General features: G+C 38.1%; 2 protein-coding genes across 4 annotated transcripts in view; one reads left to right on the top strand and one right to left on the bottom strand.

Moving 5' to 3' along the window:
- Positions 1 to 11,863, top strand: part of ATOH7 (atonal bHLH transcription factor 7) — a 104,132-nt gene extending 92,269 nt beyond the window's left edge. The window contains exon 8 of the transcript XR_006550816.2: positions 11,784 to 11,863. The gene's annotated coding sequence lies outside the window, so the exon portion shown is untranslated. The remainder of the gene's footprint in view (positions 1 to 11,783) is intronic.
- Positions 1 to 23,313, bottom strand: part of MYPN (myopalladin) — a 107,695-nt gene that overhangs the window by 60,848 nt on the left and 23,534 nt on the right. Inside the window, exon 2 of one of the 3 annotated variants that reach the window (XM_006070267.4) lies at positions 16,397 to 17,299. The exons of the other annotated variants lie outside the window; for them this stretch is intronic. Within the exon in view, the coding sequence (XP_006070329.3) occupies positions 16,397 to 17,298 (902 nt within the window). The 5' untranslated portion in view covers position 17,299. The remainder of the gene's footprint in view (positions 1 to 16,396; positions 17,300 to 23,313) is intronic. 3 annotated transcript variants of the gene reach the window in all.

Raw genomic sequence — 23,313 nt, 5'->3', positions numbered from 1 at the left:
ACTGAGCCACCAAGAAAGCCTACAGATACACTTGCATACATACAAAATGACAAATGTGTAGGTTACTTATTTAAATAGTATAAGGTTGGAAACGACCTAAGTGGCTATCACTAGGGGACTGATGAAATAAACTCTGGAACAGCCTCGTAATAGAGTGCTATGCAGCTCTGGAAAGAGAATGGAAAAGATCACTATGTACTCATATGGAAAGAACCTGAAGATACATAGTTAAGAATTTAGCAGTAAGGTGTGAAATAGTACATGGAGAGGATTAGCTTTTGTATAACAATTGTGGGTTGTTATGCATTGAATTATTCCCCACCCCCTCCCTCCGCCCCCGAAAGATATGTTGAAGTCCTAAGTACTTGGGAATATGGCCTTATTTGGAAATAAGGTCTTTGCAGATAAAATCAAGTTATGAAGAAGTTATTAGCATGGCCCTAATCCAATATGAGTGGAGTTCTTCAAGAAGAGAACAACTTCAAGTGAGGACAGTGACATACAGGGAGAATGACATGATAACACAGGTAGAAACTGGAATGATGCAGCTGCAAGTCAAGGAATGCCAAGGAACGCCACCACCAGAAGCTAGAAAAGACTAGGAAGGAGTCCACTTTGAATCTCAGATGGAGCACGGCCCTGCTGATGTTTTGATTCTGGACTCCTAGCCTCTAGTGCTGTGAGACAGTACATTTCTGCTGTGAAAGCCATCCAGTTTGTGGTGCTCTGTTACAGTAGCACAAGGATGTCAACCCCGGGGCAAAAAATCAGATATAGCCATGTTGTTTGCATATACATAAAGAAAGCTAAAAGAATAAAGTGAAAATCAAAGTGGCTTCCTATTGAGGTGAGGGGAAACAAGATGAATGAAGACAAATGTGAGATGTCTCAGTGTACCCCTTTTCTAATTGTTTCCATATTTAAGTAATAATTATTAATCAGCATCCTCATAAGAAGTAATTGGGGAGGAGGCATTACCATTATTCAATGGCAAGAATGAAGGAGTCCAGGTAATTGCTAATCTTTCTTGTAATTTCAGATCTAACCATTCAGTGCTTGAACCTTTCCCTCCCACCATTTGTAAAGCAAGATTCTAAAGCACGTTTAAGAAAACTCACCTATTCAATGACTTCTCAAGAGATAAACTTTCCTCTGCTGTTCCATAAATACATCATATTCACGTCTACATTCAAGCCTCTGTTCATGTTTGTCTCTTTCTGAGATTCTCTTCCTCACCTTTCAGCTACTGCAAATAGAACTCATCCATTAGTTTGGCTCAGATATCACCTCCTACGCAAAGCACCTTTTACCATCAATTCTCAGTGATTGTTACCTTACCTTTTTTTTTTTGTCACTTTACTTTTTTAAAAAACCTATATTATGTCATACAAGTCTTGATTATACACTGTCTTTGATTATTCTCGATTTGGGAGAATTTGTCTCACCAGTTTCACTAAATTTTAAGCTCCTTTGTATGTAGAGATGGTACCTGACAAGCTTGGACAGTTTTCTATACATTCTCTCCTTTGGCCATTGTATCATCCCTTAGTTTCAATTAACACTTCTACTTGGGGTAATATCCAAACCTGCCTTCTTTTACTTCTGGATCTCCTCTCCCATCATTCTCCCTTCACTATGTTGCAACCACACTGGTCTTTTTCCTAGTCTCTGAACACATTAAACTACTCTCCATATTAGGATTTTTGTACTTCCTAAAATCCTTATCCCCCAGTCTTTATAAAAACAGGCCCTTCTCATCAGTCAGACCTCAGTTCAAATGTCACCTTCCCTTCCTAATGTAGCTTCTTTATCCTCAGACACCATCACATTATTCTCTTGTGTTATCCTCACAGCACTTATTATTATCTGAAATTATCTTACATGCTTGCTTATTTTGTTATTGTTTGCTTCTCCTACTAAGCTGTAAAGTCCATTAGAGGATCTTATCAGTCTTATGAATATAATCCCACACCTATGACAACATCTTGGCACATAGTAGTAGGTATGCAGAAAATACGTGTTGGATTTGTTGAAAGAACAAATGATGGAAATAATTGATCATTAATATTTTGTGGGTACTTTATTATTTGCTTTCATTAAATCCTATGCCAGTGTTTGCTCTGTTGTGGCAGCAGAGGTGCATGCAGCTGCTGAAATGGGTCCCTAAGTCTCCCAGAGCATCAATCTCAGCAAGACCCCATGGAACTTGTAGGAGCACACCCTCAGAGTATGTGTAGTTGTAAATACAAATAGTGAGCATCCAGACAAACATTTCCACTGACAATTACCCTAACATGAGAATAAAGGAGATTTTTAAAGGGATTAAAAAAAAAAATCACAAGGACCAAAAGAATGGGGAGGGAGACAAGAGCAGACCTGAGGCCTTAATCACTTTTGAAAGGTGGAAAGCAGAATGAGAAGCCAGGAGAGTTGAAAAATCTGAATACCAGGTGTCTGCTTGGGGATGTCATTGAGAAGAAGGCAATTTGTGCAGTAGAATCCCAGAAAGTTACAGGATTTGGAGATGCAAGTTTGGTGGAAACACTAAGAATAGGGGAGGAGATACAGAGCTTAAAATAGGGTCACTGATTTCAGGTTGAAAAAATGAGTATTTATATTCCCACAGCAGGCCACATCCTTTCTTCTGAGCAGTTAAGAGATGCCCTAGGATGAAGGCTGAGTTGTTGGCTGCATGAGCAGCTGCTCCATATTGGAGCAAGAGGAAAAGGGGCTTCAGGCACAGTTTCTCCAGGGAAAAAACAAATGGGCTTGGTGGCTTAACTGCATGGAAAGGACTATTTATTAATAGGACATGTTTTACAAAGGTATTGGAGAACTGAAACAAATTGTGACAAGACCAGAGAGCCAAGCACATAAAAACCATACAGTCATCAACTCCAGGTGAAAAAAGTTGTACAGGCAAGAAAAACAGTCCCTTCTCCCTACTGGATTTGGCAGAAAATAATACTTACATAGTAACAAGAAGTTATACATTAAAAAATTTTAAAACAACAGTGTGATATGAGGCAATGAAGGAAGGAACAACGGAAGTTCTGGTCTGGTGAAGGGGTGCTAACCCACCATCTTCTGGAACAGGAAGTCAAGAAAAAATAGCATTAGCATACCAAGCAATTGTGGTTTATAAGCATATTATAGCGGTTCTTTTGACTTTCTATGAAGACAAAACTATTTTCATATAATGTAAGATATTATCTGCCTTTTCACTGTGTTAATATTTACACCGATGGTGCAAAAGCCACAATGGGTAAAATCGGTGCTTTAGCAGAAGCTGATGAGGGGTCACTGTGTTTTCCATTGTCACACTTGCAGTTAAAAAAAATCCAGGTTCACTTAAAAATGTCATTGATTAAGCAGTAAAAGTCATCTCAACCTTGAGTCCACATCTTTTAAGCATTCTGAGTGGTGAAATGGGAGGTAGCACACAGCATTTCTACTGAATATGGAAGAGCAACCGTGAACTTCCTGATGTTCAAGCTGGTTTTAGAAAAGGCAGAGGAACCAGAGATCAAATTGCCAACATCTGCTGGATCATGGAAAAAGCAAGAGAGTTCCAGAAAAACATCTATTTCTGCTTTATTGACTGTGCCAAAGCCTTTGACTGTGTGGATCACAATAAACTGTGGAAAATTCTGAAAGAGATGGGAATACCAGACCACCTGATCTGCCTCTTGAGAAATTTGTATGCAGGTCAGGAAGCAACAGTTAGAACTGGACATGGAACAACAGACTGGTTCCAAAGAGGAAAAGGAGTACGTCAAGGCTGTATATTGTCACCCTGTTTATTTAACTTATATGCAGAGTACATCATGAGGAACGCTGGACCGGAGGAAGCACGAGCTGGAGTCAAGATTGCCAGGAGAAATATCAGTCACCTCAGATATGCAGATGACGCCACCCTTATGGCAGAAAGTGAAGAGGAACTCAAAAGCCTCTTGATGACAGTGAAAGTGGAGAGTTGGCTTAAAGCTCAACATTCAGAAAACGAAGATCATAGCATCCGGTCCCATCACTTCATGGGAAATAAATGGGGAAACAGCGGAAACAGTGTCAGACTTTATTTTTCTGGGCTCCAAAATCACTGCAGATGGTGACTGCAGCCATGAAATTAAAAGCCGCTTGCTTCTTGGAAGGAAAGTTATGACCAACCTAAATAGCATATTCAAAAGCAGAGACATTACTTTGCCTACAAAGGTTCGCCTAATCAAGGCTATGGTTTTTCCTGTGGTCATGTATGGATGTGAGATTTGGACTGTGAAGAAGGCTGAGCGCCGAAGAATTGATGCTTTTGAACTGTGGTGTTGGAGAAGACTCTTGAGAGTCCCTTGGACTGCAAGGAGATCCAGCCAGTCCATTCTGAAGGAGATCAGCCCTGGGATTTCTTTGGAAGGAATGATGCTAAAGCTGAAACTCCAGTACTTTGGTCACTTCATGCGAAGAGTTGACTCATTGGAAAAGACTCTGATGCTGGGAGGGATTGGGGGCAGGAGGAGAAGGGGCTGACAGAGGATGAGATGGCTGGATGGCATCACTGACTTGATGGACGTGAGTCTGGGTGAACTCCGGGAGTTGGTGATGGACAGGGAGGCCTGGTGTGCTGTGATTCATGGGGTTGCAAAGAGTCGGACACGACTGAGTGACTGATCTGATCTGAGAGGAGCCTAGTGGGCTGCCTTCTATGGGGCCACACAGAGTCGGACACGACTGAAGCGACTTAGCAGTAGCAGCAGCAGGCACCTAATGCATGAAACAATATCTTGAAAGAACAGCTGACAAATTATCGTTATTTAGATTTGGGTATTTGGCAGACATTTTCTCAAAAAATGAAGGAGGTAAGCCTGTTCTTTCAAGCAAAAATAACTGATAACATTTTTTTAAGGAAAAATTAGAGTTTTGGAAAGCTTGCATCTCCCACAGTGAGTTTAGGGCTTCCCAATACACAAAGAGATTTTTGGTGAAATCAGTGATGATATTAACAAATATGATTTAAAAATATATAATAAAATGTGTCAAAATTTGGAAGAGTTTGTTTTCCAAATGACCAATGCATGATGTTATCCATTCAAAGTTCAAGACAGACAAAGGGTTTTATTATAGCAGAGTACAAAAGTTCATTGGTATGGTTTCAGATTTCATACTGCAACTAACCTTTAAGAAACTACTCCTAGTTGAATTTTCATGTAATATCAGTTAGAATAGCCACATTATCTGATAAGTCTATTAAAATATCCCTCCTCTTTCTAACTACATACCTGTACAATGCCATATTTAAAAAATTAACTTCAACCCAAACATATCACAACAAACCAAATGCAGAAGCAAATATGAGAATCCAGTTGTTCTCTATTAAGCCTGACTTTAAAAGAGATTTGCAAAAAACATAAAACAATGCCACTCTTGTAACTCAAAATCTGAGGGGAAATACAGTTATTTTTTCATAAAATTACTTATGTGAGCATGTATATCATAGTTTTTTCTTATTCATTTCAAAATAACAGTTTAAAATATTTCTCAATTTTAACTTATGATAATTATGGATATAATTCACATAGATAAAACTTCTTTTGGGTCTCAATAACTTTCAGATCGTAAAGGGGTCCTGAGAACAAAAAGTTTGAGAACCACTGGCATATTGTTTAGAAATTCATAGATGAATAAATAGGAAACTGCCAAAGGAGTCAAAAGTGGTCTTTTTTCAAAAAAAAATTATTTGACTTTTTAAGCAATGTACCTTTATTCATTTGAGAAGGCAAATATGAATAACTATTTCAAACAGATATACAAATACCTCCCCTTATATAAACGTTACAAGGTTGTGTTGTTTCTTTAGATAACGTTTCTCTTCTTTACCAAAATGAGAGTGGAAACATCTGTGAGCAATTGGACAGCCTGAAGGTGATAAGTGGAGTGATTCAAATGCCCAAACTCTCCGTCAGAAGCATTTTTGTCTTTACTCAGATGCCCAGGATGGCTTCAGCCAGCCCCAAAGGACAGCCAGTAACCGTCGTCACTCCTACTTTAACACCATGACCCACTCAGAAATAATGCACTGGTCAGGCTACCTTCTGAGAAACATATTAAAATGTACCCAGCTACACTGAAGACTTTTGAGGGTCAGGAGGAAACATGCTCTCCTCCAACGTCTGTCCATGTTAGGGAATGCTTTCATATAAGTACCCTGGCCAGCTGCATGTTTTTAGAACTCCAAATCTTCATGGCACTTACAGAGTGGCAGTGGGTGCCGGCGTGATTCATGGCTCAGCAGAACTGAGTCAGTGATCTGGGGAAATGGGACAAGTCCAAATGATAAAGAAGGATCCATCTTTAATGCACTAAGGACAGCTTGCCAGACCTGGTCGTTTGGGTAGTTACCAAGCCTGGAAATGAAGACACTGAAGAGACACATTTTTCAGATTTATCTGGCCTTTTAAGCTGCAGATCACCATTCGGCTCTTAGGGTACTGTTTTGTCTAAAATATGGTGTGGCTAAATATCATGACTCATTGTTTTAGCACATTATCAACTCCTAAACATAATTTGAATGTGTTTTTCTGACTCACCAGTAATAATGCTCTTTAAAAGAATGATTACTCAGACTCTTCCTTTAACCCTGCCCTAGCCTTTCCAGTGTCCCTGTCCTACCTCTTATTACTCCCTCTTCTAATACCCTGTTTGTTTACTTCACAGAACCTACATATCACTTATAATTATAAGCTTACTTATTGGTTTATTTGTTTAATATCTCTCCTCCTTACTGGACAATAAACACCACAGGGCAGAGATTATCACACATGTTTGGTTTACCGCTTGTTTATCTGGTTCCTTGCCCAGGGTATGACACATCAGAGCTGTTCCCAAAAATGTTTGTTGTATAGATGTTAAATGAATGAATTCAAATTAGGATTATTATAGCCTTAAGTCTGTTTTATTTTTATTTTTCAAGAAGGCTTGGGGACTAGATGCCTGATCTATTTTTATCTACTTATTTATGGCTGTGCTGGGTCTTCACTAAGCATGCCTGATCTCTTGGGTAAAGAGTGTAAGGTCTCAGACAGCTAAATGGTAGTTTACTTTTTGGGTTGGCCAAAAAGGTCATTCAAGTTTTTCCATAAGATGTTATAGAAAAACTGGAATCCATTTTTTGGCCAACCCAATTCTTAATGACATCTTCACTCTCTCTATGCATCACTTCATATAGAAAGTGCAACTGGAGTACATTGGACAGTAAAATAACAGTAGATACTTTTTACCAGGACTCAAAGTTATGTCAGATTTTGTAAAACAATTAAATGTTTTGTATGTCCTGTTTGACCACTTCTGAGGTAACAAACTTAAGTCTTCATGTCCATTGGCTATATTTCACACATGGGAGTATGGAGGTACAAGTTGGGAGGGTATGTCTATGCTTTAAATTTTATTAACATTTATTGAGTTCTTCAAGGTGGAACATCTATTTCTGCTTTATTGACTATGCCAAAGCCTTTGACTGTGTGGATCACAATAAACTGTGGGAAATTCTGAAAGAGATGGGAATACCAGACCACCTGATCTGCCTCTTGAGAAATTTGTATGCAGGTCAGGAAGCAAGAGTTAGAACTGGACATGGAACAACAGACTGGTTCCAAAGAGGAAAAGGAGTACGTCAAGGCTGTATATTGTCACCCTGCTTATTTAACTTATATGCAGAGTATATCATGAGAAACGCTGGACTGGAAGAAACACAAGCTGGAATCAAGATTGCCAGGAGAAATATCAATAAGCACAGATATGCAGATGACACCACCCTTATGGCAGAAAGTGAAGAGGAACTCAAAAGCCTCTTGATGAAAGTGAAAGTGGAGAGTGAAAAAGTTGGCTTAAAGCTCAACATTCAGAAAATGAAGATCATGGCATCTGGTCCCATCACTTCATGGGAAATAGATGGGGAAACAGTGGAAACAGTGTCAGACTTTATTTTTCTGGGCTCCAAAATCACTGCAGATGGTGACTGCAGCCATGAAATTAAAAGACGCTTACTCCTTGGAAGGAAAGTTATCACCAACCTAGATAGCATGTTGAAAAGCAGAGGCATTACTTTGCCAACAAAGGTCTGCCTAGTCAAGACTGTGGTTTTTCCTGTGGTCATGTATGGATGTGAGATTTGGACTGTGAAGAAGGCTGAGCGCCAAAGAATTGATGCTTTTGAACTGTGGTGTTGGAGAAGACTCTTGAGAGTCCCTTGGACTGCAAGGAGATCCAGCCAGTCCATTCTGAAGGAGATCAGCCCTGGGATTTCTTTGGAAGGAATGATGCTAAAGCTGAAACTCCAGTACTTTGGTCACTTCATGCGAAGAGTTGACTCATTGGAAAAGACTCTGATGCTGGGAGGGATTGGGGGCAGGAGGAGAAGGGGCCGACAGAGGATGAGATGGCTGGATGGCATCACTGACTCGATGGACGTGAGTCTGGGTGAACTCTGGGAGTTGGTGATGGACAGGGAGGCCTGGCGTGCTGCGATTCATGGGGTCGCAAAGAGTCGGACATGACTGAGCGACTGAACTGAACTGAACTGAACTTGAGGTGGAAAATTCTTGGTAAACTAGGCACAAGCTATAAAAACTAAAAACCATGAAGGAGACTTTGATACTAAAGTTAAAAATATCTAATTATCAAATGATACCTTAAAAAGACAAATCAAACCGAGAGAGAATATTTTCATAACACATAATGTCATCTAGTTAGTCTCCTAATCATATTTTTAAAATTCTTACAGATCAATAAGAAAATAACAAACTGATAGAAAAAGTGAGTAAACAGGCCCTTCATAGAAAATGAACCCTAAATGTTCAATAAACATTTTTGAAATTTTCAACCTCATCAGTAACTGTGGAAATGAAAATTTAAATCACAACAAAAAACCTTCATACTCATCAGATACCATACCCATCAGATCTGCAAAATTAAGAGGTCTGATAAATCCATGTTGGCAATGATGTAGAACAACCAGAACTCTTATATAACATTGGTGGGAATGTAAATTGAAACAATTCCTTTGGAAAATAATTTGGTGTAATTATAAAGTGAAGTTGTATACACTCTGCCAGCAGTTCCATGCCTAAACATACTCATGCACCAGGAGAATATACTAGACCATTTATAATAACATTGTTCATATTAGGGAAAAAGCTGATAGCCACCCAAATGTACATTAATAATACAGTTCTCTAGCCTTACAGTAAAATATTGTATAATAACGAAAATGAATGAACTCAAGTTACACACAACATCATAGATATACTTTTTAGAAAAAAATTCAAGTACCAGAATAATACGTACATTATGATTCTACTCACATAAACACGTTACAACATGCATGCGTGCTAAGTCACTTCAGCTGTGTCTGACTCTGTGACCCTATGGACCCTGTCAGGATCCTCTGTCCATGGGATTCTCCAGGCAAGAATACTGGAGTGGATTGCCATGCCCTCCTCCAGGGGATCTTCCCAACCCAGGGGTTGAACTTGTATCTCTTAGTTCTCCTGCATTGGCAGGTAGAACCCAAAACTTTATTATGGGAACTTAAAAACTTCCACAAAGTAGAAAGACTATATAATGAACCCCTACATGCATATCACTTAGCTTCAACAAATTATCAACAAATAGCAAATGTGTTTTTTATATATTCTACTTTGTCCCACCTTGACTTATTTTAATGTAAATATAGGCTTTTCTGTCCCTGATGCTGGGAAAGATTGAGGGCAGAAGAAGAGGGCGTCAGAAGATGAGATGGCTGGATGGCATCACTGATGCAATGGATGTGAACTTGGGCAAACTTCGGGAGATGGTGAGAGACAGGGAGGCCTGGCGCGCTGCAGTCCTTGGGGTTGCAGAGAGTTGGACATGACTGGGTGACTGAACAACAACAATAACAACATAGGATTTTCTGTCATTCCCCCAGTAAATACTTCTGTTCCAATATTGGTTAGGAACATAAGGATATGTTGTTAAACTGAAGAAAAACTGTTAAGGAAAATTTAAAGAGAAAACACAAGATTTGGGCTATTGGTTACCTCTAAGGGGAGGAGGAAGGGACAGGATTAGGAAGACACTCAACTTAAAAATAATACTAATGAGGGCATACAGATAGATGTGCCATTACTCTTATACCGTATCTGTACTTCTAGATATTCTTCAGTATTTATTTAAAAGTGCACTTCTAAAGCAATTCAGAAAGTTCAGTCTGGTGATCCTTGTCCATTTTGGGAGTAGAGATGAGGAGGTTGGGAGATTGATTAGAGAAGGTCAGTGGCCACATGACAGGGCCTTCTACGGAATTCCTTGGAGATCTTCTATTGTAGCCCCTGGAGTTGGTGGCAGCACAGAGGCTTCACCCAACTCTTGCCTTGGAAACTTTCAAAGTGAAATGATATTTAGCATTGCCCAAGAGGGAAGAGGGCTTCTCTGGTGGCTCAGACAGTAAAGAATCTGCCCACAATGTGGGAGACGTGGGTTCGATCCCTGGGTCAGGAAGATCCCCTGGAGAAAGGCATGGCAACCCACGCCAGCATTCTTGCCTGGAGAATCCCCAAGGACAGAGGAACCTGGTTGGCTACAGTCTATGGGGTCACAAAGAGCCAGACACAACTGAGAAAGTAAGCACAGCACAAGAGGGAAGAGCAAGAGGAGAGGGTTGCCCTGGAAGCAGCCTACATTGCCGAAGTTTGCAAGGGCAGAGGTGCGGTTTTCCCAGGGGCCACATGGATACCACACAAGGTAGCTTGGTTTTCTGTCTGACAACGGATCCTACCTCAAAGGATGACCAGCTCGGGTGACGTGACATCAACAGAAAGAGGCTGTGAGGAGTGTACTGAGGAGTAGGACTGAGAAGCAGATGTTACAACCTTAAGTAGAGATTGCAACATCTGGGTTAAGGAATAGAGTCAAGGGCCAGTCCCCCTGGGTGAGGAGGTCTCCAAAGAGACTGCAAAAGTTCTTAGCACAGAAACAAAAGGCAGTTTGGTTAAAACACAAATGTCTGGGCCTGCCCTTTAGAGAGCTTAATTCAGTAGGTCTGAGATAAAAGCTGCAAATTTGCATATCCACCAAGATTCCAAGTGATGCTGACCTGTAGTAGCTTGTTCTGGGAGGCTTTTGAAATCTAGTCTCTATCCTTGTTCTCTGAACTTACCCCAAACCATTTCCTCCTTACTCTTCATATTCTGGTGGCATTAGTTCCTTCAGTTCTGTAAAGTCAATCATTGTCTCACTGCCTCATATACGTTATTTCTTCACCCGGCAACACTTTTCTGTAAATTCTGCTTTGCTAGGCTAACCTCTCATCATCTTTTCTGTCTCAGCTTTAATACTTTTAGGAAAACCTTCCCTAGTCCATTCACACGGTTTAGTCCCTTTGCTCTATGCACCCTCCTTTATAATATTTACCACAATTATGATAATGTAATCACTGTGGGATTTTTGCCTGGGATCTTTACTAGACCCTAAGATACATGAAGGCAGGGGATTTTCCTTTTTCACTGCTATAATCTTATTGGCTCTAGGAGTACATGGCACATAATAGACACTTCACATTTGTTGCATGAATGAGTAAATGAAGGTATCTAGATTGTCCCAAAAGGTAGAAGAAAAAGCCCCTAAATAATGTAACATTTTAAAATACTTATATAATATTTTTACATTACATATCATATATAATTATTTGTAATACTTTATATAATTTAAAATATCCTTTGTCTTTATAACTAATTTATTTCCTTTTTATTCCTCAGCATGGCACTCACAGGCAAACGTCCAGAAGTAGCAATAGCAAAACTTAACAGCCAAATCAGACATCAGCATCTATAAAAGGTAAGTTTTTACTGCTTCAGAAGGCTATGTACAAGCAAACATACTTAGTGTGACCCAGCTGTACATTCCTGGGAAAAGAATTTCGAGTCAGGATACAAAAAGGGATCATGGCCATTTGCTGTGAATTCCTGCAGACTCTTTCATCTGTGGGTAACGCATGAGTGTATTTCAGCTCCTCCAATGAAGCTATGTCCAAAATTAACAAGCTATCAAAAACAGCTAGCTTTAATGATACAGGATCCTACCCTTACAAAACAATTTCTTCCCAGTCAACTTGGAAATCAACAAATATAGGCCAAAAGGATTTTTCAGTTTGATAAACTAGAATTATAGAAACATGGGTAAAATATGGAGAACACACCGAGGCACATACATACAAGGTTAGACCTCAGTTGCCAGGTATATGCGTTATATTTTCTTGCAAAAATAGAAAAAAGGATACTTTTCTTTTTGGCTGTACTGTTTTCCTTTATGGCAAACCAAAGCACCTCATTCTTGTAATGCATTTTTAAAGGCATTCTTTCAATCAAAATCTGTGCTCTTGGGTTCTATGGAGATGCTCTAGGAGTTTCAGCGGTGAGCAAGCAGGCAGGACTGCATGCTTCCTCCACCCCAATCCTCTTCAATCCCAGAAACACTAATCTCATCTTTAAGAAATCTGTGTGTGTGTGTGTGTAAAGTATGTATTGGGGTAACGTAACATATTTATTGTGAGGAGAAAAATGGGAGGAGGAATTACTGCCAAAAGAAGGTTGGAAAAAACCCTGCCCCAGCCTAGCATAACTGGATGTTAGTTCCAAACGTTACCTGTATTTATAGTCCCTTTGTAATGCCAGAGATACTGTGTCCAAATTTCCCAGGGCATTCCTTGGAATGTCTCCAGTTCCACTACCCTCTCGTTTGCCCTTCAGTCCTACGTTTCTGGCTATCTATTGGATATGGTCCCTCCATCTCCTCAGACTCGAATCATCCACCTCCTCCAGTTTCTCAGACCTTGACAGTGACCCCAGGGTTCTCTGAGGTGCCCAGCTTCAAACTTGTGGAATCAGTCTTTTACTCGTGTCCTTCCTATCTAGTCAGTCACCAAGTTCAGCTTGGTTTCATTTCTTCTAAATATTGCTCCCTCACAGCTTTTCTGTGCTTTCCCACAGCCCCTACCCCAGTCTGATATCAGAGTGTCTGATGCCTGGAATACCTTTCACAGCCTCCAAAGTGCCCTTGGGGCTCCATTTGTTTGGGGTCTAACTCATTCATCCAGACCTATTCTACTTAAATTCTCCCTTTTATCTTAGTATGTCCTTATACACAACCTTAAATGCTTTCCACTTGATTTCGAAACCAAGTCGGAACTATTCTACTTTGCTTTCAAGGCTTTTCGAAATCATCTGGCTCCACTCTTGTTCAGTTAGGTCAGTCTCCTCACTGTCATCTAAAAATATTACTCTGCCAGCATCTGTACTTTTATATAAACATATTGAGTTGACCTGGCCTAAAAGGACCCGTCCCTCTGCCTACTTCTTCTGTCTTTTCTCTTATCTTTCCTCACCTGTTGTCCCATGTTCCTCACATAGCCAAGTATCTGCAGTTCCCTGAAAACATTTGTCTCTGGGCCTTTCCACTTGCTTTCCTCTTCCACCTTAAGTTTTCTCAACTGAAGTGGCACCTCCAGCATTAACACTTCCTTCATCCTGCCCTTCAGGCCAAATATCAATCTTCCTTTGAGCTGCCATTGCATTCCATGCATACTTCTGTTACAGCCCTTATTACACAGTATTGCAATGTTTTGATCATATGTCTGTCTGACTGCTCTATTAGACTGTGAGCTACCCTTTTAGAATAGTTTTACCCTTGGTTTCAAAACAAGGTCCCTGACCTCCAGTAGCTCCCATTGTTTTGTACTCTCAATGGGTCACTTTAGTAACTCAGTAGGTATTTGTTGAATGAATAAATGATTTAAATTTCTACTTAACTTCTTCTTTCTTCAAGGTTCAGCTAAAATTCCCTTATGTCTCTGAAGTCTTCTTTGACCTATCTAGTCCTCCAGCCCTTCATTGTCCTATAAAAATTAGGGTGAATTCTTTATTATCATTTTTATTGTAATATAGTATATTTACATGTAATGTTAGTTTCAGGTGTACAGCAAAGTGAATCAGTTTATATATCTATATATATCTCCACTATATTTTTAGATTCTTTTTCCATATAAGCCGTTACAGAGTATTGAGTAGAGTTAGGATGATTTCTTTAATTGAGGTTGCAAGTTCCTTGAGAGCAGGGACACATGTTTATATTGCCTCTGTCATTTTATTGGTCACAGTGCTGAGTTTAGAGTAAAAGCTAGGTACATATACTTGGTTTCTGATTAGAGTTATATACATTTATATGTAGGAAAATAATTTTCATTGAATATTCAAAGTAATATTCATTGGAAGGACTGATGCTGAAGCTCCAATACTTTGGCCACCTGATGCAAAGAGCTGACTCATTGGAAAAGACCTTCATGCTGAGAAAAACTGAAGGCAAAATGAGGAGGGGATGACAGAGAATGAGATGGTTAGATAGCATCACTGACTCAATGGATAGGAGTTTGAACAGCGAAGGACAGGGAAGCCTGGCATGCTGCAGTCCATGGGGTTGCAAAGAGTCGGACACAACTTAGCGACTGAACAACAACATCAAAAACAGTCTATTTAGACAATCCTAAGTTTTTTCTTAATATTAATATGATTACTGTGAGGAATTCAGAAAATACTTAGTGAATACATATTACTTTCCTGCCATCAAACCAGTGGCTGGGATATAGGCATGAATGCTATCACTAAAGAAATTCTTTCAAGGTAAAAATGAGTACTGCTGCGTGGAAGTTGTGTATATTTCTTTCACTCTTAAATTTGTAAATATTTAATTGGTTGACTAAGTAGTTTCTGAGTAACCGCCATATTACTTTGTTTTGGGGGGAATGAGTATTTTGTAATTCTCCTGAGTGATTTTTCTCACAAGAGCCCCAAGTCTTTTTTGTGTTTGAGATTGTCATGATTAAGAATGGGGAGGATGAGTCTTGAGTGACCTGGTCTAACTTTTTTGAAAGGGTCCAATCTATGTCCAGAAACTAGTGGAATGGATAGAACTAGTCTAAGTAAGCCGTATCTGTGCCATAACTTGAGTGCTCACCAGCTTACTTAGACTGACCAGATGCCACTGAGTGGTATCCATCATGGTGCTATGATGGCATCTTGCCAGCATCACTGACCAGAGTCCCAGGCAGGGTCATCAGGCACGCGTAGAGAAGGGTAGACACTTCCCTTTGTTATGCTGTTCCAACCCTTTGCCACGTCTTAGGCCAATTGTCTCACTCCTGATTGAAATCTAAGTCGAGTTTCTTGTTTTCCTGTTTCTTTCTCATAATCTAGCGACTAATGTATTATGCATGACTACTATAGGCTAGGAGCTATGCCTGGTGCTCGAGACACTCCTTTCCTCAAGGAGCTCAGTTGTTTAACTAGATAGTAACATGTATATGCCATTGTAGAAATAGTATTGGAGTATTGCCTTCTGTTGACTCTGAAAAGCAGAATTCAATATATAAATGTGTTTTTAGACTAGAATTCCTTTAATCAATAAGCATACATAATTTAAAATAGTATTATTAATACAAGTGCTATTACTGCCCTATAATATGATTATTTTGCAAAAAAAGATGACGCCCTGCTTATATACCTAGAATAAATAGAAGAGTATATAATAAATACATGTAAAATAAACTTTAAATTGATCTTTACCAATTTTATTGTATCTTTATCCTATCACAATTTTTCTATTATTTGGCTTTTTTTTTAATTAAAAACTACCTTAGGTATTTGTTGAGTATAGATCATAAAGACTTTTTTTTAAGCTATAGGCTGTAGGCCTGTGCTAATACCAAGGTCATTAGCCACATATGGACACTTGGAATGTGGCCAGTGCAACTGAGGAACTGAATTCTTAATTTTATTTAACCTTAATTAATTTAAATGTAGAAGCTGATACTCAATTCAGTTCTGATAGAACTTTCAAATATGTTTGGAACAACTTGGATCTTACAGTGTAGTTTTTCAACTGTATATTTTATGAACTCTAAATGCACATTAAGTATTTCCTAGAAAAATTTAGCATCCATACTGATATGTGCTGTAAGTGCAGAATTCACATTAGATTTTGAAGCCCTAGTGTGACAAAAGGCATATAAAATGTCTTATTAATAATTTTCATGTTGATTACATGTTGAAATGGTAGTTTTTTTTAATATATTGGTTGAATAATATAGTTTTAAAAATCAATTTCACCCCAAGTTATTTTATTTTTTAAAAATGTGACTATTAAAAAATTTTACATTGCACGCGTCTAATATTATACTTCCGTTGGACAGTTTGCTTTAAACTCTGTTTTTCTCAAAGGGAGTATATAATCTTTGAAACCACATACTTGAAAGATAAAATTAGAAGGATCACAATAGATGGAAAGTAATTACCAAGCATTACTAATGGGACATTTTTACCTTACTTGAGGTGGTGGAATTCCTACCACTATGCAATCCAACTGTACTCTGGTTCCTTCTGGAACTTCTCTGCTCCGTAACTTTTGTGTGAACCGGGGAGGTTGCCCCAGAGGTTCTTCATAGTACAAAGAAGAAGGAGAGGACCCTGGGGTGGTGTCTCCACTGGCCGCCTCACCAGCAGCCTGCTCAGCTTCACGCCTCTTAGCTTCCTGCTGTTCCAGTGCATGGTTCACTTCATTATCCCTGGTATCTGCAGGGATAGGTATGGGAACCGAAGATCTTTCTCTTCTTTCTGATAGATCAGGGAAACTGGAGCTGTTTTCCTGCATAACTTGGTTTTGCGATTCCAGTTTACTCTTGTGGTTTTTGCAGGCACGAGGTCTAATCCTTTTGGAGCTATGGGCTTTGAAAAGGGATGAGAGCTCTTCGATGAAATCGGCAGCCTTATTTAAGAATACTTTTTTGGACTGGGCTTCAGAACTGTACTGTGGCCTTTTTGTCTCCTGGAGGCTCTCTTTAGAGTTGGTAGGGCTTCGAGAGTTATCCTGGCAGAAGTTAGGGTCAAAACTTGATATAGATGAGTGTTTCGTCTGATCAGAAGAAAAACGTTTTCTAGCTTGAGCTTCGTCTGCTTTCTCCAGAGGGTCATAATTGATTGCCAATCTTGCCAGATTGACACTTTCATCTAATTCTTCTTGGCTCAGAAAGGCTGAAAGATCTGGAAGGTCATCTTGGCCTCCTCCACCTTCAGCAGCTCCAGAAGAACCCCCAAAATGGAAAGGATTGGAGGAAGGCTCTGCTCGACTCCTCTCATTGTTTCCCCGATGCCTAGTTTCAGCCAAATAGCTTTCTCTCAGAAGCTGAGATATGGAAGTAGAAGCTTCTAGGCTGTCGTCTTGCATGCTGTCACAAAATAGCAATAATGACAAAATGTTTAGATTATTTCTACAGAATAATAGGTCTGTGTTGATTATAGCATGATAGATACTTAAGAACTTAAACCTTAAAATTAAAATTACCTAATTTTGATAACTTTCACAAAGTTTAAAGACTTCTCAAATTGTAAAATGGAGAGGAACTGAATGAGGTTTTCCCGAAACTGGAAATAAAAGCATGGGTGATTATCACTTTATTAAATTAATCTTTAAATATGAGTTCAATGTTGAAAGCTATGCTATAACTATAGAGACATTAAATATAGTTTCTAAGCACAATTTTGATAATATCTATAAAGGGCTTTTAGTTTTAGAGGACTTTCTCATATACAGAGATTTTCTCTCCATCCTTTCCCCTTCCCCTGAATGTAATAAAATAACAGAAATTAAGAGATTTTGATAAAATAATCTTGTTACTGAAAAATAAAAACTTGATCTAGCTCATGAAAATAAATAATGCTTTTATGACTAGAAACTAATTGTTTAAACTCAATATTGTTTGTAGGCTCAATCTGCTCTTGAAAACTAGCTTTTTCAAATAAGGTATAATTAATTAATTTCTATAAAAGTGTGAGTACACCTAGGTTTAAAAAAAAAATCTCTTAAATTAACATTGGTGAAGAGGCGATATGGCAGACAGGGAAGAGGGGTTCAATACAGGACACTTTTCACTGTATACCATTTTCTTACTTTTAAATCATAATTATATGAATATGTTATAATCAATTATATAGTCACATAAGTTATATGAATATATTTATTCAAAAAATAAATAATTTGTAAAGTCTTATAAAAATAGTATGGTAACTTTCATTCAGTATAGTAACTTTAGCTCAGTCCCCTGGACTAGAAGTTTGGGTAATGCAAACCACTGTCATATTATTGTTACACCCATTTTATTCACTCGGACATTTACTAGAGGGCTAGCAAGCTTGTGACCCTTAGGCTGTTACTCCTCTCTTTCCCCCTTTGGAGATGTAGCCAACTAATTACAGTATTCTTCCCACTGACCTTCACTTTTTTAAGTCTCCATTCCCTCAGCCACCACCAACCAATCAGAGCTGGTAATGGAGATGAAGACTGTTTGCCATTCTTGGCTACTGTGTGCCTTGTGCTGGAAAGGTGGAGAGGAAAGGAATATCCTGAATATGTTCGGGCTTTAACATTCTATGACAAATTTTATTTCAGTTAATTTCTCTTCCTTCTTTTGTATGACAGCCTCACTTATAAGTAAAAATATTTGTAATACCACAATGTATCACAAGTAGGGCTTCCTAGGGACTGCCCTACTTCTCACACTTTTAGAATGCTACTTAAAACTAACTTCTAAATTGACAGGGTAGGCAATCACCTTGAGAGGACAATTAGAGATGGCTGAAAGGATGACCTACGGCAAAATATTTTTCCGTCTGCTAGCCACAGGCTGAGATTCACACCACTGGAGCCACTTGTTTGGGTAAAGTTTATTGTGCCTCAAAAAAAGATTGATTGAGGGACTTCCCTGGTGGTCCAGCAGCTAAGATTCCATGCTCCCAATGCAGGGGACCCGGGTTTGATCCCTGGTCAAGGAACTAGATCCCACATGCTGCAGCTAAGAGCTGGCACAGTCAAATAAATGAATATGTACTTTAAAAAAGATTAACTGAAAATGCAGAGGGGTTGGATGGGTGTGAAGATTTATCTACAAAGATATTCATCACAGTATGGATGATAATATTAAAAAAGTGGAACCATGTCCAATAAAAATTAGTTAAATTATGATATACTCATTAAATAGAACTATATGGCTGTATTAAATTTTGAAGAACACTGAAGGATATACAAAATAGTATATAATAATGTAATTGAGAGCCCAGCAGAAAATTTGTCACTTTGTACATTTACTTTGTAGAGGAACAGTTAAAGATATTAAAATAAGGTGCAAAATGCTATTTGAAAAATGTGATTAATATACTGATTGAAAATCCTTTCCATTTGTAAATCAACTGTCCCATTAACCTAGTTTGAGTTTATGTATATATTTAAACGTGAGAAGAAAAATTAAGTGATTTATAAATCAGGATGTCCCCTCTATTAGTTGGACATTACTGTATATTGTGTTTTAATGTGACTTTGTCTTTAATTGTTTAGTTTAAGATGGCTTTTATCTTGGGGCAACATGGAGTGAGCATTGGGTTTGGAATCAGATAAATCTGTTTTCATATTCTGGCTTCATCTCTTAGGAGTTGTGTGACTTTGAGAAAATTACCTAACTTCTTATCTGTGAAACATGGATAATATCTATTTCCCAGGGGAGTGAGGATTAATAACATTATGAATGCAAATCTCTTAACAGGGCCAACCACTATAGTGAGAGCTCAACTGATGTTAGTAAAAAGATAATATTTAGGTAAAAGGTGATGTTAATGTTGAAGAACTTCCAGAAAGTTTATATTTATGGTGCAAATACAGAATAAAATACTCATATAAATAATTACTGCTCTCTACAAATATTTTTTTTCTTTTTTAAAGAAAAGGAGCCAATTGAGGTATAAATGTGTACCTGTTCTGATGCTTAGTCATGAGAAATTATTATAACAAAAATTCCAGGTGTTCAAAATTAAGGATTTCTTTAATGTTTGAATGTAGCATTTGTTAACACTTTGGTTCAAAGCCTAATCCTGACAGTTCCTAGCTGTATAAACTTAAGAAAATTACTTAACCTCTATAAGCCTCAGTTTGCTTGTTTGTAAAACAGGGATAATAATGTAGCCGTCTCATAGGCTGAAGGGTTATTAAATGTGCTTGGCATTTAGTAAACAGTCAATATAGGGTAGTTACTATTATTTATTATTATTTAACAACTGTGGCCACATACCATGATAAGAAATGGAAGTAGAACTAGTGACATGACTTGATGCAAGGACACACTTTGAAGAGAAATCGAACTCTAATTTGTAGTTAATTTAGCATATCTATACTCCATTGAAATAGTCTTGTGAACAAACTATGCTGCCTTCAGATCTTTGTACATATCTTTGCTCAGGCTGCTCCCTCTCTTCCTGTCTTTTTGCTATCTTATTGGCCCAAGTCCTGTACAGTCTTTAGCTCTTAGCTGAGACTTGGCCCTGGGATTTCTCCTTTTTCCTGAATTGGGTCCCTGTCCAATATGCTCCCCAAATTCACTGTCTTAACCCTCAAACACAGCCCTTATTTCAGTATATATTTGCCTATTTACTATTACCTCACTTTGTTTTGTATACCATCATCTCTGTGCACGCACAGCATATAGAAGGTAATCAAAAAGTATCTGTTGAATTATTTTGTTCATTAGAACTTCCTACTAAATCTATTGTTTTTAAGTTGCAGGCTAAAGTAAGACAGATACATAGAAATATTTACAGAGGAAATTTATAGACACAAAGACAAAATATAAACTGGTAAAAGTAGTAGGAAATTCAAAGTAACTTTCAAATAAAAATGTATTTATGGTGGATAAAATAACTAGAATTATGTGTTTTTTTCATACCAGAAGTATCAAAGAACATCTGATTGTAATTAAAAAAACTGTGTTTGAATCTCAAGTCCAACACTAAATAATTTTGCTTCTTGAGCAAGTCATTTAATGCATCTGAATCTCAATTATCCTCATCTATCAAATGGGGTAATAACAATTTCATCTCAGTTCTTAGGTGGAAATGCATATAAAAATTGCTAAACTGATAGATACTACCTAAAATAGGAAATATGAACATATATTACTTTCTGTTTCAAGCATTAATTTAAAAACTATCTGTATAAAATTTATACTTTTAAAAAACTAAGAGTTATTATGGATAACCCCGCTTGCATTTATTCATCCAATAAATATTAATTGAGCATTTACTATGTGCCAGGCACTGTTCTAGGCCCCGAGGATTCATCAGTGAACAAAAGACAAAGTCCTTGCCCTCATGGAGCTGACATTCTAGTGGAGAATATATAAATGTTAAGAAGAAAAATAAAGTAGGGCAAGGGAACAGAGAATGATGGGGTAGAGAAGAAGACGTGCTATTTAGGCTAGGGATATCAGGCAAAGCTTCTCATGCAGTGGAGAAGTTAGCCACGTGACCATTTGGGAGGAAGAATATTCCTGACTGAGGAAGCTGTAAGTGTCAAGGCCATGGAAGGTGAATGTTTGGTGTGTTTGAGTCAAGCCCAGTGTTCCAGGAGGTGAGTGAAAAAGAAGAGTAGAGGGCTAGGGCATGTGAAGTCTTTCAGACCATAGGAAAGACTTTGAGTTTTATTAAACATGTGAATGGGAAACCATCTAAAGTTTTTTGAAGCGGATAACATGGTTTTGAAAAAGTTCAACTGTGGCTGCTATGCAAAGAATGCAAGAAATAATGCTAGTTGGGATCAATGGGTGGTATCAGTGGGCGGTAGCGAGAAATGGCCAGATTTGAGGTATCTTTTGAAAATAGAGCTAGTATGATCTGCTGATGGATTGAAAGTGGAATACAAGAGAAAGAGCAGAGTCAAGAGTGACTCTAGTATTTGTAGCCTAAACAACTAGGTGAATGGTGGAATTATTTACTGGAATGAGGCAGAAGCAGGTTTTAAGAAGTGTTCTCTTGGACATTTCATTTGACAGATGTCAAAGTTCTCTTAGACATTTCAAGTGGTGTGTTCACAGTGCTAAACATTGGACATTGCTTCCTTCTTTCTGCTGCTTATAAAATTGAAACATATTCTGCCATTTTCAAAATAAGAATCAGTAAATATCCTTGGAAACAGATTGTGGTTTTGATGAAATGGTCTTAGGTTTGAAATGAGGCAATTAATGTGGCATCAAGACCAACTTCAGTAAATCATGTAAATTAATTTAGCCACATAGAATGCTTACTGAATGTTCTTCACTTTATTTTGCTAAATATCTCTATTTTTTTTCCCCTATGAATTTTCCTGAAAAAGAGATCTTACCTCAGGACTTGCTTAAAATGTAAGAGTCTGGTTTATAAAAACAAAACTTAATGCTGATACCTTTGGACATATTTCTCAAGTCTTATTAATGCAACAATATTCTTCTGTAGGTTCTAAGACTACCTTATCATTAGAAATATCATGAGTTATTAACTCATCTTTTGGTTGTAATATGGATGTTTAAAAAGGGGCTTTGACAAAGAATTCGCAAAACCTTATATGGAGTAATTTCAATTCAAACATGATTACTGAAGTTTTCTGGCTATGAAGTATTCTTAGATATTAAGTGAAAAAGCAAATCTGGTGCTAAAAGAAAGAAAGAAAGTGAAGTCGCTCAGTTGTGTCCGACTCTTTGCGACCCTGTGGACTGTAGCCTACCAGGCTCCTCCATCCATCAGATTCTCCAGGCAAGAATACTGGAGTGGGTTGCTAGTTCCTTCTCCAGGGGATTTTCCCAACCCAGGGATCGAACCTGGGTCTCCCGCATTGCAGGCAGACGCTTTACCCTTTAGATCAACACAAAAACAACCTAATATGTAATAGTTAACTTTGCTTAGAACAGGAAAAGATAGATGTCTTTAAGTAACTCATAACTAACCTCTAAACGGAGGATGAACAGAATTACCCTGCTTGCTTCATAGGGTTTGTTTGTGAAAGAACTTTTTATTTTTCTAAAAGGTTATTTTAAAATTTTTATTTTAAATGTCTGTATTGACTTTGTTACAATATTGCTTCTGTTTTATGTTTTGTTTTTTTTTGGCCACAAGGCATGTGGGATCTGAGCTCCCTGACCAGGGACTGAACCCACACTCACTGTGTTGGAAGGCAAAGTCTTAACCACTGGACTACCAGGGAATTCTCTGTGAAAGAACTTTAGACATGTAGAACACTATACAAAATTAAGGTAATCCTTTGTACTAGTATAAAGGATGCTGAAAGCAGAGCCCAAAGTTAGTATTTAATCTGAAATATTGAAAAAAAGTAGTGTAAAGAAGTAAAGTCTATGACCCATGAAAAGGTTAATGGAAGCCAAGTAAGAAG

This window comes from Bubalus bubalis, chromosome 4, assembly GCF_019923935.1.
Source record: "Bubalus bubalis isolate 160015118507 breed Murrah chromosome 4, NDDB_SH_1, whole genome shotgun sequence".
NCBI classification, from domain to species: domain Eukaryota; kingdom Metazoa; phylum Chordata; class Mammalia; order Artiodactyla; family Bovidae; genus Bubalus; species Bubalus bubalis.
The sequence above is the reverse complement of the archived record's forward strand: the minus strand, read 5'-3'. Positions and strand labels throughout refer to the sequence as shown.